General features: G+C 38.6%; 1 protein-coding gene across 2 annotated transcripts in view; it reads right to left on the reverse strand.

Annotated features, from left to right (window-relative positions):
- RBMS3 (RNA binding motif, single stranded interacting protein 3) overlaps positions 1-22,219 on the reverse strand; it is a 344,868-nt gene that overhangs the window by 18,649 nt on the left and 304,000 nt on the right. For both annotated transcript variants that reach the window (XM_010007500.1, XM_010007501.1), the window contains exon 10: positions 7,839-7,949. In XM_010007500.1, coding sequence (XP_010005802.1) covers positions 7,839-7,949 — 111 coding nt within the window. The remainder of the gene's footprint in view (positions 1-7,838; positions 7,950-22,219) is intronic.

Raw genomic sequence — 22,219 nt, forward strand, 5'->3', positions numbered from 1 at the left:
CCTTTCACATGATCACAGTTTGGCAAAATGCCCTCCCCTCTCTAAGATCCTCAAACATGTCTTGGATTTCAGAGGCCCCAGGGTTACAAGGTTTATCTGCACCACTGATAATTTGGATTAATTACATCTCTGGAAAGCCATATTAATCACTTCTATAGAATCACACAAGTCTACTTTAAACACAGGCAGGACAATAGAAACAAGTTTGGTTCTAACAAGGCAAAGAGTTGTGTTGTTCATTGCAAAACTGAAAACACATTTTACAAAACAGAAACACATCCAAAAAATGCAGACGACAGACCTGACGTTTAGAGTAATTTTGTTTTCCACCTTTTATTGAGTTTGCCACTTGTAGATGTGTCAGGATGTTTTAAACCTGGAATTCTTTTCAGCTCTTTTCAATCTACTATTTGTTCCTCTTTTCTACTTCCCTGTCTGTTAAATAAAGAGTCTCTTTCGTCTAAATCCAGGGAGGTGGTTGAGTCACCATCCTTGGCTGTGTTTAAGGGTAATTTGGATGGGGTATTGGTGGATATGGTTTAGGGGAGAACTTTGTAGAGTAGGGATGATGACTGGACTCTGTGATCCCAAGGGTCTTTTCCAACCTGAATAGTTCTATGATTCCATCTTACACACCCCACTAAAACCAAACCAAATTAAACCAATCTTCTCTTTCCAAAACCTGCCCTATTATTTGTGGCATCAATGCAATTTCACTTGCACACGTGTGGTTTATTTCCTTTTTGCCCTCCTACCATTCCAAATTTTTAGGGGAATGAACTACTAGTAGCTAGCTAAATGAGTTAATATTCTTGGTTCATGTTGAACAGACATATGAACAAAAATCTCTGGGAGTATGACTAAAGGTGAGCCTTTGAGGGGGGTATGTGCAGATCACTTGCTAGCTGCCAGATACTAAAGGGTCTATGGCATTGAGCTTCTCTTCACTATTGCAAAACAGAAATTACCAATTTATCCACAGTGCATGGCTATCACTAAATAACACACTTTGGAAGGCACAGCTTTAAAATGCATTCCAATTGTCTTTCAAAGTTTCACCACGTTGCACTTCTAGAAACCATAAAATAGGGTTGCAGGAGCAATATGTAAGAAAATACTGGAGAAACAAGCCTGTAAGTAGCCTAGTTCACATACATGTTAAATCAGCTGCAAATTAATGATATTAATTATGTGTCTGATTATGAAAATTAAGTTACATCAGTTATGGCTCTTTTGGCTGATACTTTTTGCATTGCTCATCTATCACTGTTGCTTTATGTTGATTTAACTTTTTATCCTGACAATCAGGGAGGTTGAGTCGTTCTCTGAAAGGGATAATGTCATTTTGAGTCTGTAGCTGATACCTCAAAGAGAGGCTAGAAATCCTCAACAGAAGCATCTGTTCATTTGTGGAAGTGTCGTGTAAAGGTAAAATTGAACATCGGATAAAAGCTACTGATAAACTGGGCTCAGATGAAGGGCTGCTTGAACCAAAAATGGAATATCCTCCATCTGTGCTTATTCTCCTCTTACATTCCCTTTCTCTGCCTCTGAGAGTAGGTACACTTGCACATAAAGGTGAACAGTAAGTCCCTACAAAAAATGGTAGGAAAGTAAAGCTGAATTCAGAAGAGAAGAGGGAACACTACAGAAATTGATTTTTATAAACTCAGTACATTCAAGAAGACCATCAAAACCAGCGATGGTCAAATGTAGACTGTGGAACCCATGCTAAGACAGCTGATTAGAAAGATCATCCTCTATATGAGGGCTGATCAGCCCACTTCTCACAAGAGTCCAAAACCAGAAAAGATCACATCTTTACTTGTTGACCCTACCAGGTGTTTGAAGTATCAACTTTCAAATTAAGAATTTTTCCATCCTGCTGTTGCACCTGCAAAAGTTTCCTCCTAGAAATCTTGAATCTATTTTTGAAGATTGCTAGGCAATTTCTCTCAGTAATGTTCTGTGGCAGTGACTTCTGCAAATTGATTAAATGCTTCATCAAAAAATTACTTGTTCCTTGTTGACTGCTTGGAATTTGGTGGTTTTCAGTTGTACTGAGTGCCCTTTTTTTATCTCAGGCAAATTGGAGATGCCTTTCAAGAGGCTGTTTGGGAAGAAGGGTACAGGATTATTTTTTGTTTGTGTTTTGTTGTTGTTGTTGGGTTTTTGTTTGTTTGGGGTTTTTTTGTTCTTATAAATAAATCTTGACAGAGCTTATGCTGTTCTTTTCAACCAGGATAATTTCCCCTTAAATTAATCTCCTGCCCCAGACAGCTCAATGCTGTTAATCACTTCCATTTGCCCTGGTCCTTAGCTGAGTAAATGGACAAGGATGATCTTAAGTTTCAGCCTGAACTATGCTAATTTCATTTGAAATTGGTTCAGCTGTATATTTTCCACACAAACAGCAACTGAAACTGTCAGTCAATAAATAAAATAAAAGAGCTTCAAGATTAACACCTGATAATGTGAAAGGCACAAGACTGCAAAGAAACTTTGCTCCTGTAACTCTCTGAGGACCTTGCAACATACAATTAGAATAACAGAGAGTGCTTTTTGTAACAAGAATCTGAACATCAGGGGAATGTGATGATGTTTCAGCTTCATGTAGCTATACTATGTGCAAATAGAATTGCAGATTAAACAGGAAAAAAAACAACCCTATCTAACAAAGCAGTTATTCTGCTGAGGCCTTTAGGTGACATTTTAAACCACAAGTGATCATGGAGTATCCAAAGGAAATAAAAGATAAAAAACGTGTAACAAGCTTGTTGTTCCATTGAAGGGTTCTGGAGATATCATCAAGCTCTGCTGGCAACAAAAAGAACTAACAAAGTGAAAGATAAGACTGATGTACCCACATAACAAGCCTGTTATTCCATTGAGAGATTTTTGGTGATACTGTAAAACAGGGAAGCTGAGTTAGGGTGGTTAGCAGTTTCAACAGAATCCTACATTAGATCAATGCATTTCTTCTACCTGACTCCATTTTTAATACAGAGGTAACGAGAACAATGAAAGAATTTTATTTTTTTTTTGGAGGGGGAGGTAGTTAAAAAATGCATTGGAGAGTTTATTTTGTTAGTTGCCCATTATGTTTCTAAATTAGAAACTGAAAGCTGAGTGAACTGTCTGCAAGCATGAAGAATAATTAAGCAGCAGAGTTGAGCTAGCAGTTTTAGTAAAAAACCTGGCTCCTTCTCACTCTCCCATTGGTGTGGTCCTCAAAGGCCAAAGATGAAACAAATCTATGCTAAAGGACTTTCGAAAGAGAGAGGAAAAAAAAGCTGGAATTACCCCTCTGCCAGCAAGGACTAACCAAGTCCGCCTCAGAGTGTTGGGTGAAACTGGAGGCCAAGAGGTATCTGAAATGGATGCTAACAGCACGGAAAGGAGAGAAACTCAGACCAAGAAAATGCATAACAGAAAACTTCCTTCAGGAATGAGCAGCAGAGGAGAAAGAATAGAGCAAATCATCTTCCCACTGAATAGGTGGATTGTTGCTTCTAACGGCCAAACGTGGAAGTGTCTAAGTAAGAGGGAACTGAGCAACAGGGACTGAAAACATTGATCAGGCTGCTTAGTTTTTATATTTCTAAAGGTTTCTGTATTATATCCACTCAGGCATCAATCACAACTTTATTAAACCACAAAACAGATGTCAGATCAATGGCTGTATCGGAAATATTTTGAATGACAGGCTGATGGTGGAATAATTCCAGCCTCCATACATTATTAAACACATACTAAGCTGTTCTTTCAATGCTACCCTTACAGGCTCACTCACTCTGTTCTCCCTTAGTGGTACCTTTTTTAATAGCAGACCTAATTGTAGATTAATATTACATAGGAAAAACAAGACTTACTGTAATAAATAATCATAAACTAGTAAACAAAAGAAACATTTCAAGGTTAAAACCAGTTGCCTGCTTTCACATCATGCCTCCTGGCATTAACATTTTGTTTTAATACAATTGTAGGAGCTGAGGCTGGGTAGTCAGCCTTAATCAGAATATTAAGACTTACCACTTTTTTGCTGTAATCTTGACATAATTTAAGCATAGCTTTTCTTTACATATTTGCCCACAGCCAGTGTACCCATGTAAATGCTTTCTGCTTTTTTTTTGAGTGAAGAGGTATGTATGAAAAATACATGCAAATTTGGCAGAAATCTCTCCTCTGGCAGATTCTCAGCTTACCTCCAGATTTCAGGCAGATTTGGGGAGGTGATCCGAGTAGCACACTTGCCTCTCAATTAATCAGTAATATAAACTGTCTTTTCACTGGCAGAAATCAATTTGATTTTCGTAAAAGCAGAAACAAATTATGTTCTTGGTGGATCAAGCACAAAGCACAGTAACTGGGAGATGCAAATGCTGTATGATATCCTCTCACAGCACATGAACATGAGGTTGAGTTGCCACAAAGAGCAGACCGTTACCTCCTCTCTTCCCCCAGTGCCCTATATTATCCTTTGGACTGGAATATTTACTGCAGCTGTATATTTTTGTGAGGTGGGCAATGAGATCAAGCGAAGATAGATCTGCAGCTTTTTACTTGACTTGGCATCTTGATAGCCTTAGTGCATCCTCCTGATCAGAGAAGTGCTTAGTATAGCAGAGTTGTTTGATTTTATGCAGACAAGTGAGTAACAGATAAGAAGTAAAAATGTGTAAAACTATAAGAACATAAAACTAACTCAAATACATATTCTTTGGCGGTTGTGGAGAGAAAAAAGGCCCTTTTGTTTCTATTAATAGGAAATGGTTTCCCAACCAAAATTCTTTGTGTTTTCTGGGGTCCATGATGGAAAGCTTCTCATAGCACAAGGGGAAGGTAGCTGTCTGTGAGTGGGGCTGTAGGAAAACTCTGTTTTGGCTGCTGCTATGGATGCTCCCACCTAGAAGTGAGAAGCCCTACCAGCATTTAGCCAGAAATGTGCCTCACCCCGAGCATGAAAACGAAATAATCAATTGTGGGCAGGGATGGGGGCAGCTGCCCCTTGAATTCCCATGGGGTTTTAATGTGTGCTTCAGGGCTGAGATATCAAAACTGAAATCCAATATTTTGTGTCAAGGAAGGAATTGGAAGAGGCTGCTCTTACTCAGGTAATTCACCTCACCTAAGGGCTAGAGTGCTCCTCTGTGAAGGGTGTCCCCTCTGGAACAGCTTCTGCCTGGACAGAATATTTTAATCTTTCAGAGAACATAAAAAAGCAGAGGAATTCCCACAAGATATGAGGCATGCAAAGGCCTTTATGCTGTTTCTCTAGCAAGCAAGCTAGAGAATACATTTTCTGTTTAATAGTATTTTAGAAACTCAGCATTCATACTGAATCAGGCAAGTTTGGAAGTGGGTTTTAAGTAACTTCTCACTTAAGTGACCACAGAGGTCTGTGTTGGCTGAAAAATGTATGTTAATTAGCAAAATGGTTTGTCTACTGAAGTGAATGTATGAAAGCCTTTAAATAAAAACTGCTTTGCATACTGCAAGCTTTTAAATTAAATTAGGAGAGTTACAGCTGATACTAAGCAGAATAATTTGCGACTTTTTGGCTTGTTTGAGTAAAAAAATCTGGCTGGTTTCTTGAAAGATAGCTGGCAGCTCTTTATGGCACCCTGTTGCATAGTTTTAAGGATAAAATTTAAAATTATGTTCATAACAAAAATGTTAAGTTTATGTTTTCTATGTCCCCTAAAACTTAGTCCTGCTGAGGTACTCACAGTAGTGTGTTTTGATCTTGGCTCAATTCGTCATGGTTTTATGCTCTCAATGCTCCTCTCTCTGGACTGAAATTCAGACTTCAGAATAAAGGAAGCAAAAATATCTCTAAATAAATAATCTCTTTAAATAAATCATATGTCCAAACAAGTTGTCCATTTTCCTCATATTATTTTCTGTAACAGAACAGGTTAGTAAGATTAAATTTCAAGTGATGATGGATGCATCCAACAAAACTGCTACTGGCAGCCCAAATCCTAAAACTCTCCCTTTAACTCCTGACAGGAGGAACTCCAAATGATCTCCTTGATTATCCTGCTTGCATGAGGACTTAAACTGAATGTGGTTCTGATTGTGTTTTTACCAAAGAGAAATCCTATATATGATAAAATAATGTCATTTGAGATTTATGAAAAGGCTATGGATATCGCAACACCCAACAATCATTTCCTCTTTCTTGCTATTTCAGTTTCCTGTTAATGAGTTAAGAGTTATAAAAAGAGTAAACTTAAACCTATGGGATACCTCTCAATGTGTTTCAAGAAGTTGTCAGGGAACACTGTGACCTTGAAAAATGCTGTGCTAAGAGATAGGAAAAGGAAGGAAAGATTTTCTTTACTTCCAGTTTCAGTAGAGTAAATTCAGAATTTTATCGTCATCCACTAGATCACTCACTGCCTTTCAGAGTCCTTCCCCTGCCTCCCCAAGTGGAATTGTTTCTATGGATTTGTTACTATGAGCACTGTAATGGTGGTCTCAAGCCAGAAGAGAACTAACTGTACCTGGAAATTTTCTAGTTTGCGTTAGGATAGAGAGAAAATGAGTGCAGAAGACAATCACAGAATCACAGAATGTTAGGGGTTGGAAGGGACCTCAAAAGATCATCCAGTCCAACCCCCCTGCCAGAGCAGGATCACCCAGAGCACATCGCACAGGAACACGTCCAGAGGGGAAAAGTATATTTTTAAAGGGGGAAAAGGCAATAGAGATACAATTGAATTTGACAGATAAGAAAAAAGGAGAGGAAGAAAAGACAAGAGGAAAAGAAAACACAGTATGATGAGTTAAATGAATTTTTAAGGGTGCGTCTTTATTCAGCACCTTACTCATTTAAAAAACATGGAAACACACAAAAACCAACAAAAAAACCCGAAGAAAACATAATAAAACAAACCCCAAAGCTGGAAAACTGTATTCCTATGGATTAGCATAAAGTAGCACAGTGATGAAGTAGAAGAAAAAAACTGTAAATGCATAATAGATCTTTCATGTAATTATTACATAAAATGTGTGTTTAAACATACAAGTGTCATGTTTATGTCTGCATTTTTGTAAAAATATACATGCACACACTCACATACCAAAACACTATATTTTGTGTAGGCTGTTGTATTTGAGGAATATTTCAGAGTTTTATTAACTTTTATTAAGCCTATTTTTTGTCTCTCTCTGACTCTGGGAAACTTAATTGAATCTGACTTACACAGCATAAAGAGAAAATAATTGTTGAAATATGCATGTTTAAATATAATATACTAGAATTACAGCTGACCTTGACCTAAAATCACATTTCTGAGCCTGGAGCAAACTAGGGATGGCTGGCTGCTATGGGTTAGAAATAAGTAATGGATTGTACCACAAAGCCAAATCTCCCACCTCCCAGTGGTATAAAACTCACTAGATTGACAAGTTAACAGCATCTGATTAAAAACCAAATTGATAGAGTGCTTTCATATTTACAAGAGAATTAATACAGGTAATTCCTCCTAAGTACAGTACAGTTCTTGTTCACCTACTGTTTTATACTCATACTACTTTGTCATTTTTGCTCTATAATACCTCATGATGACTCTAGGATGGTTTGAGAAACACATCTGCAGATCCATGTCTGAGTAACGTAGCAATATGGAGATATTGTTTGTGTCATACATCATGTTTGGGTCATGATGAAAAGCACTTTGATATGTTTGTCTGGACTGGGCCAGACATCTCTGGCAATATTAAACTACAAAAAGGTGAAGCACTGAAAACCCAGGAGTAATAAATTACTTGGAGAAGCTCAGGAAGCAATAAATGTTTTGCAATACAGAAAGTAAATAGTATAATCTTACCGTTCCTGTTGTGCCCAAGGAAAGGTGGTTCATCTGTTGGGTCAGAGGGCCCATCATGCTTGCTGGCTGCATTGACATAGTGTGGTCCATTGTTGGTGTTATCACAGCACCCTATAAACACATAATTTACACTTCAGCATTGCACTTTAAAAAAACAAACTACATTCTCTAAATGGGTGAACTGAGCTGAAAACTTGGCATGAATCTTAAAAGAGACCAATATATCTGTCAGTGGAAATATGTGTTGATTCTATTGACAACCAAACTACACACATATATTATTTGCTCTACTAATGAGGCCACTTTATGTCAGTTCCAATTAAGTGTCATTTTTTACTTCATTGCTTCTGACAAACACATGCATATGTTCATTCTATGATGAATGCTACTGTGCAGTGCAAAATGCCTGTCATTTCTATTTTTCCATATCCTATATAGAACAATCTTACAGACAGAACACATATGTCCCCAATTTTCTCTGACTTCTAAAACCTTCAGTCACTGAGATCTTCAGCCTATTATGGTAATTATCTTGGATTTTTCCAGTCTCAATTAAGAACTCTTACTCATGACATTTTATAGCTGATTAAGTAAAACTAGTTTATTGACAGCAGGTTTGGTAGTGACAGTAATTTAAAACACATACACAGCATTTAAAAGCATTTTTCTTCTCTGCATGAAAAACAAAGACATTAATAACAAATAGCATATGAACTGAAGCAAGAACACAAAAATGAGACAAAAGAGATGTCAGAGGAGCCTTGGAGAAAGCTTCTTAGCCATTCATATTCCTTAGGTTTTGCTCTCCCCAGGGTTCCGTGATGGTAACCTCATGCCTTAATGAAGTCTTGGTTCTTTTCAATTCTATGGTGTAAAATGCTACTTTGTGTCTTGGTTAGAGAAAACTAGTCTTTGTGCTACTTTGTGTCTTGGTTAGAGAAAACTAGACCAAAACAGAGTGGTCTGCTCTTTTTCTTGCAGACAGTGAGATAAGGAGGCATTTCCAGCTATTTCTTCATATGAAATAATAGCTTTACTTTGTGCATATGTATGTTTGTGTTCACACACTATAAATTTGCAGAAATGATCACAACATTACATCTGCTAAATGCATGGAAAATATGGATGAATCTATTTGTTTTTTCCACCAAGATTTCTGACAGAATCCAGCTATAAGCAGGAATTTAAAATGAATGAGTTCCAAAAACCACAGCACACCTGTTCTTAAATTTCTGTCTCACATTTATGTAGAACTATGTGACTGTATTGCCAAGGATCTGATTAGAAGCAAAAGACATCAAATTTTCAGTGGGAATTAAAAAGAAACAAACAAGCAAACAACTGTTGACAAAGTACCAATTAATTTTTTTTCTCACCTTCCAGCAATATTTTGTCTATGCACACCCTATCTGAGAAGCCTTAATTCTGCAGTCTTTGCAAACTCATTACTTGTATGCAACAGTAAAGAAGAGGTAGGCTCAGCTTGTTCAGTCCTTTTTGTAGTACCCTCAGTATACAAAATACATACATACTTGTTTCATGTCACACTGTGCATTACATTTATTGCACTGGCAAGAGTCCCTAGAGAAATCTGGCAAATTACAGAGACTAGCCTCCACAGAATACATCATGATTCTGAATAAATTTATACAATAAGATAATCAGTGTGCAAGTATCAAAACTGTAATGCCTGTGAACACTTTTGTCTCTTTCTTGGCTGTATTAATTCGTACTGGTTTACACAGATACATAGATTAAGCCATGGATCAACTAATTCTAATTAACTACCACAGTGCTTACATTCTCCTTTGTTTCCATAGGTCCTTACAAATCAAGATAGCCACAAACCTCCACAAAATTTCTTCCCTCACAGCACAGTTAACATTTTATTCAAAAAGCCCTTCTCTCCTCCTTACATGACATTTTTCTCTTCATACTGTTGCTCTCTTTATGCTGCAAAAAAAAAATAAATCTATCCTTTGATGAGTCTGAAAGCAAATCTGCGGGGCATAAACTTACTCAGCCCATTTGCCAGTCCCTGCTTAGTAGATTCAGTGCAAGAGTCTGAAATGACACCAGTGGCATGGGAGACCAGGACTGTTCCTCTTGAGGAGCACACAGTCAGACAGAGTCTTGGGATTTGGATATTCACCTGCACTTTTTGGTTATGGTAAGAAATCATAAGCCTTATGCTCAGAATGATCTACACCACAAATTAGCATATTTTTTTTTACTGTACCAAACCATAAACATTCAAACCAAATTAATCAGCTGATAAATAGCTCTCAGTTCCCTCTATGAGCAGGTGTTTGGGTTTTTTTTTAGAGATGGACAACTGCCTCAGGACTTTGTGAGCTCCCAGCACAAGTAAGCTCCCAGTTGTGCTGTCTGATGGGGTAAGCAGAAAGTCACACCTGCAGCACAGCTTCATGCAGCCCTGTGCTGCCAGCAGTAGTGGTTGCAGTTAATTTAGGATGATTTGAAGGCTTAAAATATCTAGTTTTCCTTGAAAATATGTTTATTTCAAAGGTATGGTTGGAGGAACTTGCTGTGATTACAGATATGACAGACTGATAGCTATTCCTGTGTATAAATTCAGCAACTTGAAAATGAAGAAGGAGCAGTGGTGAAGGAAGTCTTATGATTTAGTACAGTAAACACAAGTGCCAGACACATAGTGGAAAAATCTGATAGCAAGTGTCTTTCAGTAAATAGGTAAGGAAGACAGGTTTTGCAAACAAACTATTAAAAAAATATATAAACTGGAAAGAAAATATATCAAGGACAAAAAAACTGCTGAGATACAGTAAACATATTATTCTTAAATAGAATATACATATTTTATAGTCCCTAAACATACGCCGTTTAATAAGGTAGGAAAGAAGTTCGGAAAACAAATCAAGTATTTGCAGCTTTCCTAAGACAGCTTAACATGTTTGAAGCTGACAGTTACCTAGAGCAGAGAATTACATTCATTTGCCAGACCATTAATTCATCTGCCCATCAGGGTGCTCAACACCTTAGGGCAACACCCAGTCTCCAGACCATAATGCGTTTCATAATACATGCTGTCAAGTCCATTCATATTCAACTTATTTAACAATGTCTTGCATCAGCTGTTGCCATCATATTAAAATTAATTTGATTCTTTTCAGCCTATAATAGGTATTTGCTGATAAACATCAACTTGGCAACTAGCAAAGGCTACAGCAAACTTATTTTTCATCTTCATCTGTTTGGACGTCTGATTTAACTGAGTTTGTAAACTGTATAGAGAGAGACATCCTAGCATAGCATAATAGTACTGAAGGTCCAGCTTATTTGAAAAAAGCTGTAGAAGAAATTATGATGTGATTTTTGCCACTGCCGTTGCCAAAATAAGTAGTTGCCCTGCCAGTAATTTAGGTCTGCCCTGTTGCCTCAGTATGATTAGGTTTTTTATAGTTCCTGCAAGAAATGGGTTACTATAATGACTTTTCAATTTGGCAAGATATTCTTGGCATATGACTTGTCATACAATTTTGTCAATTAATATTAACAGGGCAAATGCTAAGGAATCAATGACACAGAAAAAAACTGCATGATTTTTACAACACTGCAAGAAACCCAAGATGAGTTCATTTACATATAGACTTTAATTTCTCCTTACTTTGTTTGAAAGACCTTGCTGTTTTAAAATGCCCTAAGCACCAAGACTTACCTTTCATACAAGAAAGTTTTTATATTTATTTCAAAATATTTTCTAGTCTATCACTTGTAGAGATGTCTGGCTTTACCAACTGCAAGCACGACCCACTGCCTGTATGGCAACAAACGGAAATCACAGGAAGGACACTAAATACAGACTGTTTATTATCTTAACTAAAATAACTTTTAAGTTCTTGCCAATACCACAAGGCATCAACAGAAATAAAGCTAACATTAGTGCAATGATACATGCCACCTTATGTGCCTTGAAGGGTGGGAAAGTGACATCACAAATAAAAAAAGTGTATTAGGGGTTTTAGGAACAGAGAGTTGAGAGATACACTTGGGGGCCAGCGGGAGAAAGGATTAGTTAGTCCCAGCTTTCTATAATAATGAACTGTATTAAAGGCTTGTGTTTTATTCCAGTGTTCTAATACTGATATTGAACTTAAGTCACAAGTACCAGCTGAATAAATAGTTTCTAAAGCTTACAGTAAGCATCTGCTTATTTTTACAGTTTACTTTGTCTTTATTTATGAAGTTTTAACAAGTTAAGCATACTTACAAATTCTAATCTGTAAACACTGGCCAATGTAAAGCCAATAAACATTACAGCTGCAAACATACTTTTCAGATTTGTTTACAGACACATTGTGCAGTCATATAAGCATCAGGTCATTCAATCTGAAAAGTTATTACCATACTACCAAGTGAATGTCTTTTTATTATTGAGAACATGTTGTTTCTTGAGGTTTCATTAAACTGAGCGAAAGGATGACTTTCCTCATACTTATCAGACCAGAAGTATCTACCAAGAATTAGTACGAAAAAAACCCAACATGAATACTTTTTTGTAAATAAATGTATGCTCTGTATATTGAATAAACATTGACCATATTTCTATCAGCTTACTCTTCTGTCTAGATTGACTTGTCTCATTTCCTTGGGCTGCCTCTTACAGGCAGCAGAAAACGTAAGGTTCCCTTGTCAGAGCAGTGAGCCAGGTTAAGTGCTCTGAATTGGCTCTTAGGAGGCAAACCTTTCATGACTACAGCAGGAAGACTAAAGGCAGCTGTGAAATCCTCTCTGACCTCTGTCAAGAACTCTTCTAGGGAGACTTGTTGGTATTCCATAAAAACTTACTATATTTCAAAATTGAAGAAAACTAGTTTTTTTTATTTTCCCTCCCCTGCCCTTCTCAATGAAAAGTTGACAATTGCCTTGGAATTTTCTAGCTAGTTGGAGATCAAATAATTATTTGAGTACAGTAAGGAAGACCAACAAATATCAGCTAACAATGTCCATTCTGCAAATCTTAGAATTTGGTTTCATTTCATTACATTGTTGAATTTAAAAATTTGCTAAAAATTGGGTAAAGTGAGGAGGATGCCCTAACCCTGCTCTAAATCAAAGCAGTTTTAACTTGCACAGACCTTCATGCACTCTGACATCTGTGGTAAGTACTAAACCACAACTTCATATTGTAATATTTCTCATCTTGGGCATAAATTCAAATTTTTATCTGACATCACCTTCGTACCTTAGTTGAATCTTCTTGCATCAATAGACAGGCTTGCTTTCCCTTTCTCATTATTATTTTTATTTTTACTGTACATTTGTGAACTTCTTTCCTCAGCTGAAAGGATATGTCATATGTCCAAGAGAATTACTACCCAGTAGTAACTGATCTTAAAGGATTAAGAATCCAATATAGCGTGGTAAGTAAAGAACAGAGGTGACCCTCTGTATGCACCACCTTTCCTAGAACACTAGCTAAAGGTTGTGATGTTGGTTGTTGTGGGTTTTTTTTTTGGTTGGTTGTTTTTTTTTGTTGTGTTTTTCTTTCCATTGCCCTTCTTGCCTTTAACTATGTGTCCTGTCTCCTAGCTAGAAATACAGCATTTGATAACATACAGGTAGTAGCCTATATGTAGAAATGCAGATTAAAAGGATATACAAACAGGAACAGCAAGAGATAAAGAAAACACAGTTGATGCAACAGAAGGAGTTTTCTGTCAGTAACCATGTGCAAGATAGTTGCAGAAAACCTGCAACTGTATTTGTACTGGTTAACAAATGTATTACATCAGGGAGTATCCCTGTGCTATTAAGTCAGTAGTTTATGCTTCTACCAGAACTGAAAAAACAAAGTTTCATACCATACAGCTGTCTATTAATCTAAAAGGACTTAAAGAAAAAATATAGCATTTCTATGGCAGACAAGAAGTTGCCTGTCTCAGTGCCTGAAGTGACTTTTGCATGGTGACCTAGATCTTTCAAGCCAAAATAAGACCTCAAGAGAAAGGCCATTAAGCAGGACAATACTGATGAAGAGAAAATGTACCTGAATTGATACAGGGTCACCACAGCACAGTTTGAGGGTCTAGGCTATATCTTTGTCCTTACCATCTACACATGCAGGCTGAACCACAAGCACATGTGCTCCCTGTAGACTGCGAGAGATGCAGCAGTTTTCATACCCTTCGCCAGCTTGCCCCAGGAGCTCATAGCAGGTAGGAAATGACCTGCCAGTGTGGCATTTGTTCCAGCAAGTGCTGGATCAGGGAGAGAAGACACAGACAGCTCTTGCTCCCTATCCTGAAACATTCTAGAGGGCAACAAGAAGTAATTTATTTTGTTTTCTACCTACCTTTTGTTTTTGCCTACCCTTCAGTTTATAAGTGCACTTGGATGTATGCCAGCTTCATATATCCAACTCCTTTAACAGTGCTTTTGCTCTGCCAAAAACAGCCATCGCTAACAAAAGCATCCTCACAACACTCACATAGCACACCAGAGGAAACAGCAGTTGTGACTTGCCCAGGACATAACTACTGCAGTACACAGAACAAATCTTCTTCTGTCCTTCCCACTATCAGATTTCACAAAAAATATCCAAAGGTCTTTTCATTCCAAATAATGTCAAAATAAGCGCAGATTTCAAAACCTCAATGCTATTAGTGAAAACAAATCTCAATTTCCTGCACAGACTCCTGATCTAATAAATAAATTATTTACTGAGAGGGTGGTGGGACACTGGAACAGGTTGCCCAGGGCAACTGTGATTGTGACCTCCCCGGAAGTATTCAAGGCCAGGTTGGATGGGACTTTGAGCAACCTGGTCTAGAGGAAGGTGTCCCTGCCCATGCAGGGGGGGTTGAAGCTGAGTGATCTTCAAGGTGCCTTCCAACCCAAGCCATTCTATGATTCTGTGATCTATAAATAATTACTGTGTGACACATACTAAAGCATTGTTCTTGGCATTTCCCTTCTGTTTATGTTCTTATAGATATTTTGTCATGTGGACAGATTCCTTCTTCCATTGTCTGCCAGTGACTGATGTGCCATATTAATAAATGGGAATCAGGAGTCATAGAATCATAGAATTGTTTAGGCCTGAAAGACCTTTAAGACCATCCTTTCCAAATGTAAATGTAACACTTCCAGGTCCACAACTAAACCAAGCGCCTAAGTACCATACCTACATATTTTTTGAATACCCTCAGGGATGGCCACTAAACTACTTTCCTGAGCAATCTGTTTCAATGTTGATAACCCTTTTAGTGAAGAAATTTTTCCTAATATCCAATCTAAACCTCTTCTGGCACATGTTGAGGCCATTTCCTTTTGTTCCATCGCTTGCTACTTGGGAGAAGAGAACACCCACCTCTCTACAGTGTCCCTTCAGGTAGTTATAGAGAATTATAAGGTCTCCCCTCAGCCTCCTATTCTCCAGACCAAACAACCCTAGTTCCCTCAGCTGCTCCTCATTAAGACTTGTGCTCTAGACCCGTCATCAGCTTTGTTGCTCAAACACTGGGCCCAAAAGTGAACCCAGTATTTGAGGTGAGGCCTCACCAACACTGTGTACAGGAAGACAGTTCCTTTCCTAGTCCTGCTGGCCATGCTATTTCTGATAAAAGCCAGGATGCTATTGACCTTCCTGGCCACCTGGGCACAATGCTGGCTCATCTGCTAATCATCACCACCAGGTCCTTTTCTGTCAAGCAGCTTTTCATACAATTCCTCAAGCAGATCAACACTCCTTCCTCAATTTGCTGCCATCTGCAACCTTACTGAGGGTGCTCTTAATCCCCTCATCCAGCCAGCAACTGGATTTAACTCCATTCACTACAACTCTTTGGGTCCAGCCAACCAGTCTCTTTCCTGTGGACTAGTTTTTCTTGGTATTAGAATGGAGTTTCATCTATTAAAGCTAAATGCAAACAATATTTCCTCTCCAAACAGTTCTGACCTATTCCCTTCCTTCATGCCTATAACCAGGCATGAAATTGACTTGATGGCACAACCACGTTATAGCAAGGTACAAAATGGAAATTATTAAACAGCACAATTAAAATACAAGTCAACACCAGTGTTTAGCCTAAATTTTCACTTCCCTGCTTTACTGGGTTCAAATGAAACTTTCAAAAAGGATGCCACATTTGCATCCTCAATAGTCTGATCTTACATATATACACACCCTTATATACACACTTATAATTGCATATGGGAAGACATGATATTATCATTTCTATCACACCCACTCAATCCACTGTTTTTTCAACATGTGCATAATTTTTTGACGTTTGAAATTCTCAGTCTGTGCTTTATTATGACAAAAGTGACTAAAAGCAACTGTGACAGGTTTTCAAACTTATTTATAAGCAACATGTAGTAAACATTGAGTAAGAGCTTCTGTTACTGGCTGAAAACACTTATTTTACTCAGGGAAATATGTACAAATACAAGAAAAAAACCTAATAGAAAGACTTGCCTTCAGAGCTTGTGCTTGGATGTAAAGGAGCAGAGCATGTATGGTATGTTTAATGTGGCAAGACCTTGGCTCTCCCTGTGTCTCAAGTCTTCCAGGCAAGGTGAGGCAGCCCTGCCTGTCTGTGTGTCTCCAGGAAGTCATTACAACAGACACTTGATCAGACCAAATGTCTGAGACATTGCTTTGTTGATCTCTGCTTCTCTGGTAAGGTTTAGCGCACAGGTCATTTGCCAGGCACAGAGAGTGGCTAACTGGGTTTGGGGAGGAAATGTCTGTGACATTTCTTCTATGTGCACGTCTAGCCCTGACACTGCAATGGCCAGTGACAGGACAGCAGCTATGATCTGAAACAGATGTTTTGTGTTTCATTTCCTGCCCAAAACCAGAAGGGACTCGCACTGTGTTAGCTGCACATACTGGCCGTGCTGGAAGAAAAGATTAACTCATTAGAAGGACACTGACACTGGGAGACATCAGAAATGCTGAGGAACTGACTGCCAACAAGAGAAAAACAAACAAACCACAACAAAAAAGCAGGTGACTGCTTTTGGATCCACCAGAGGCAAGATGAAAAAGTGACATCCTACACAACCGCAGCCAGAGGGGAAAATGGTATGGCTGTGCATGGTGGCAGCTCCACAGCACTAGAAGGACTTAACCACAACCAGGCTTAGGTGGCACTATCTGACGTATCTTCAGTTTTCAGAGAAGTGAGGTGGTATCACTGAATGAAGCACTAAGGAGACACACAGAGGTGCCAGGTTTGCAGACAACAGAGTGCTCCTCTATGAAAAACTTAATCCTTGAGATGACAATGAATAGTCGAGGGATGGGTAGATATCTAAATGCCTCCCTGCAACTTCAAGATCAGATAGATTCTTGCAAGACAGAATTTGCTAGTGATGGCCAATACAAGTCAGAAAGCTTCACAGAGTTGCTCATAGACTGTGTTTCTCATAGACTGTGCCCTTGCAATGTGAAGCCAAAACTCTTGAGCAGTTCAAAGCTAACTCTCAGGTCAGGCCCAAATCTAAGATGCACTCTCAGAGCTGTGCTGATGCAGGCGCTGCCAAGTAATCCAGGTATCCAGCTGCATGGGGTGGGAAGACAGCCACCTTGAAATGCTAACAGATATTGCTGCATCACTCTTGAATCCAGCTACAAACCCCATACCCATCCACCATGAGAGCATACTGTGGAGCACAGTCATTTGTTGCCTATGTCTCAGCTTCTTTTTGTGAAGCCCCTGAACAAAGGAAGATTAAAGGTATGGGGAGTGAGAAAATTATGTTCTTTCCCTCCACATTTCATTTCCTGAATTCAAATAATTTTAAGTTCTGGAAGGCTGATGAAGGGCAGTAATATCTACCTGATCTTCTTGGAAATCCTTTCTATCCTACCTATTAGGAAAGACAGACAGCAGAAGATGCTGGGAACAAAACTCTGACTGTGTAGGAACATTTTTCTCAATATATGCTTCTGTTCAAGAATAAATTTTAGACTTGAATTTTACAGACAAGAGAAATACTGTACTAAGCCACAGTTCATCAATTTGGTTCTAGATCACAGTTGATCTTGGAATCTAGAAATGTCTCTGTTTTAGAGAGGACAAATACAGAAACCTGTATCTCTGTCACATTCTGTTAGATTTGTCATCTGCTATGTAAAACAAAGCCCTTTCTCATGCAGGAACAGAAAGGAAACTGTTCCAGTCCTGCCTTTCCTCTCATTTAACTCCACAATTTTTCAGAGCCTAAACGCCCTACACCAGATTCCAAATTGTATTTAATTTTCTGGTCTCATAGCCCCTCAGGGGATGCTCTGGGTGAATTCAACTTCTGTCTTGGGATTTGTTATTTGGTTAAACTTGGCTACCTAGCAGTACCAGCTTTGTGACAGACCTCAAAACTAAGACTAAGACATAAATTGTCAGTAGTATCTTCCTATGTTATATTCTGACTTTCAAAGTAATGTGATCCTATGACTCATTGATGCCTTTACACATTTTAACAATGTTTTTTCTGACTTCAACCAAAGAAGTTGTTGCTTTGGCTAGACTCTGTACAAGCCAGCTGCCACCAACATGTGGTTTTTGCTGCACCTGGACAACTCCACCATCCTTGGATGATGCCCTTAGTGATGTATGTGCAGATTTGCATTTTTTAGAACAAGCAATAATATAGGCACAATCTAGAGAAACTATGGCTGTAAAGATGTCCTTACCTAAAAATTCTGTCCCTTACACAGGAGACCAAAAGAGTACAGTAAAGCCCACTGCAACAAGGACACAGAGCAGATAATTCAAACATTTAAATCAGTGAGGTACAAGCGATGTAAATTAAATCAAACTGAAGCCCTCAGTTTTCTGTCAGTAGTCAGAAAATAGGAGTTGATAGAGGTTGAACACATTTTATAAATAAAAATGTGATATCTAAAGTTCTTGTTTGCTTTAAGGTATTTGCAGTGAAGCCAGCCTGTGTATTACAGTAAATGTCTGGCACTTACAAGTCTCCCTTCTAACAAAACCTCTAAGTGTTTTACAAACTGTGTGATATATATAGGACTCAGGACCTGGTCTGTTATCAGGGTTCTGGGATGGGTCTGAATCTACATCTGAACTTTCTGAAGTTCACAAGTGTTCTGACTGAGGATATTACCTGCATCCTGGATGTGGCACTTAGTGCTATAGCCTAGCCAATGGTGGTGCCAGGTCACAGGTTGAACTTGATGATTCAGGTCTTTTCCAGACTCAAAAACTCTGCGATTCTGTGATCAATGTTGCAAGCCCAAAGAGAACAGGACCAGGTGGTTTCGATAACACACTCCAGTCCAAAATTAACCAAGAAAAGGGAACATTTTACCTCTTGCTTCATGCTGAGCAGTTTTGAAGTAAGCAACAGAAAATGGACAGCTTAAGTCTATTTTGTTCCACACTTTATTGTCTTTTAAAAGAAGATGAAAATACTGAGTAAAAGCACTTTAAGACTGACCCTTGCAAGTAAAATGTCATTTTGCATGTGGTCTAGCTAGTCATGTATGTAAAAAGTTCAAAAAAGTGTAAGCTTTGGCTATTATTAAGCTAAAAAAGCAGAAAAAGTAAATAACTGATCCAGCAAGGATTACTTATTTTCTTTCTCATATATCTGCACTGATTAAGAATGACTAAATTGACATATTTTCCTTTTTTTTTTTTTTTTTTTTCTTCCAGATAAAGTCACTCATGGGCTGAGATCTTCCTTGTAAAGTTTCAGCCTGAAGCACATTTTTACAGCTGAGTTATTATCCTTAAAATATGAGTTCACACTGGAAATGCTGGCAGCCTTCTTAACTATTGTATAGCAGTCAGCACAGCTGTAACATGTTAAATATGTTGAAAGTACACATGGGGGAAAGAGCGGCTCAGAGGACTGGTAATCGAATAGGGAGTCTCAGTGCTGGGTCACTGGGTTCAGTCATTGCTGGGATTGAAAGTCATTATCAAGCTACAGCTGTTCAGTTATGTCCAGGCATCAGCTACCCACAGAGTAACTCTCATCACAAAAATACATTAATGCAACTGGTGATGTCCAAAAACCTTCCCAAGCATTGTGAAAGGTGAGGGGATGCATCCCCACAACTGTATTCCACAGGTTAGCTCCTAGAAGAAGAGCACTGATGGCACAGAGAGGACAGGTTTACATGGTCACCATCCTGCATGCTGCCTGGTCTGAGGAGGGTGTTCACCACCCGCCTATTGCTACCATGTTGTTTCTGGCCATTTTTTTATCAGAAAACTGTTAACCACTGAACACTGATCCTGAAAGAGTCCAGAAAGAGTGGCTCAGAGGACTGGTAATCGAATAGGGAGTCTCAGTGCTGGGTCACTGGGTTCAGTCATTGCTGGGATTGAAAGTCATTATCAAGCTACAGCTGTTCAGTTATGTCCAGGCATCAGCTACCCACAGAGTAACTCTCATCACAAAAATACATTAATGCAACTGGTGATGTCCAAAAACCTTCCCAAGCATTGTGAAAGGTGAGGGGATGCATCCCCACAACTGTATTCCACAGGTTAGCTCCTAGAAGAAGAGCACTGATGGCACAGAGAGGACAGGTTTACATGGTCACCATCCTGCATGCTGCCTGGTCTGAGGAGGGTGTTCACCACCCGCCTATTGCTACCATGTTGTTTCTGGCCATTTTTTTATCAGAAAACTGTTAACCACTGAACACTGATCCTGAAAGAGTCCATTTTCCACATAAGGGAACGGACCACATCCAGTTTCAGAGGTATTCTGGTGATACCGGTTAAATCAAGGCAGAAAGCGGATGACAAAGTACTTTTTCAGCTTCTCAGTAATGCCTAGAATTACCACATCCTTTATTATCTTCTCTCTCTACACTGATACCTTCTTGCTATTTGCACCTAGTTATAATCAATTTCAACCTAATCCAAAAGAGCAGTCAACTTTTGCATATGCAGATGAATGCAGGGAGTTCTGCATTTTTCAGAATGCCTGCTCAAGTGCAGCCTTTCATCATAAACCAGAGTACTCAAAAATGTAGCCAAAAAAATACAGGCAAAGGAACCCCAAGTTTGCTGCTTCAGTTTTCTAATGTGAATGGATTTATTGGACTGAATTAGGTAAGTCTCTCTGTCTGCATTTACCCATAGAAGCTACAATAATCTCTGCAACAAGCTTTACATGTATTATGGCTTTTTGGTGCATCACCATTTCCTACCAGTCACTGTACAAGCCCATGCAAAAGCACAGCAGTCAGATCCTGACATATGACAAAGATGTTCTCCACTTCTTTATGGCTTTGTGTCCTCCACACAGAGTCTGATTTGCAGAATTTTAGGTTCAAGTAAAAGATGTTTCTATGAGCTACAGTCCTGAATATTCTCCAGCTATCTGAATATTGCAGAGGTGGTCAGTTTTCTCTGCAAAAAGTCTTTAGGTATGTTTTATTTTCTCTGGCATCTAGAAATCAAACTACCATTGCAATCAACACTAATTTTAGAGGTCTTAAAGATGAGCCACGAAAGGGCAGTACAAGAATTGTCAAGGTCTTTTTCTAAACCGTACTCTTAACAGTCACCCAAAGGAAGTCAATTCTTCAGGCTATAAGGTAGCTGACTAGGAACTGCTCACTACCAAATACTGCTGTGAAAATGTCTCTGACAATGTAAAGCATCTTGTTCTTCTCTGGAGAAGAATAAGCTGGTGGCCCATTACAGTGGTGAATGTACCAGCATGACCCAAACTGGTTGACCAGCCTTCTGGGCAGCACAGATCAGGCAGCTGAGTCTGCCTTGAGTTCAGGGAGATGTCTTTTACATGAAGGTATGAAGAGCTCTGTGCTTTGGAGAAATAAATCATAGCATAAGCTAGAGGCAAAAACAGCCAGCTGGACATATTGCTGAGATGAGCAGTAAATTATTTGGAAAAAACACTTTGAGGGAAAATAAAAAATCCTGCAAATTCAGGTCACACTTGGCACACAATTGTGACCAAAAGAATGAAAAAATGGAGCTGTCAAAATGCAATGTTTCCACCATATTTCAAAATGACATGTCATTTCAGAATTTATTTAAATTTGAAGGGGAGAAAAAGCTTAAAATTAGTTCAACAGCCCAGAAATGAAAACAAAAATATTATAGATATTTTGCCTTTGTTCTTCTTCTTACCCTCTCCCCACTCCCTAAGTTCCCTCCTGGAGTGAAGTCAAAACAACATTTTCACAACTTTTTCCATGTCACTACCCTCTCCCTCTGCACATTTTCACTTCAAGTTAAATTTTAGAGTTATTGTTTGATTCTGGCCACAAAGCCAAATTTTATTATTCACAGAGTACTACATATGTAATAGCTTTGTCAGTCCTAGCCAGAGGCAAAGGGTAGCCTCAGAGAAAAAGGAAACAAGAAACATTCAAA

The sequence above is a fragment of the Chaetura pelagica genome, unplaced genomic scaffold (assembly GCF_000747805.2).
Source record: "Chaetura pelagica isolate M959 unplaced genomic scaffold, ChaPel_1.0 scaffold10, whole genome shotgun sequence".
NCBI classification, from domain to species: Eukaryota; Metazoa; Chordata; class Aves; order Apodiformes; family Apodidae; genus Chaetura; species Chaetura pelagica.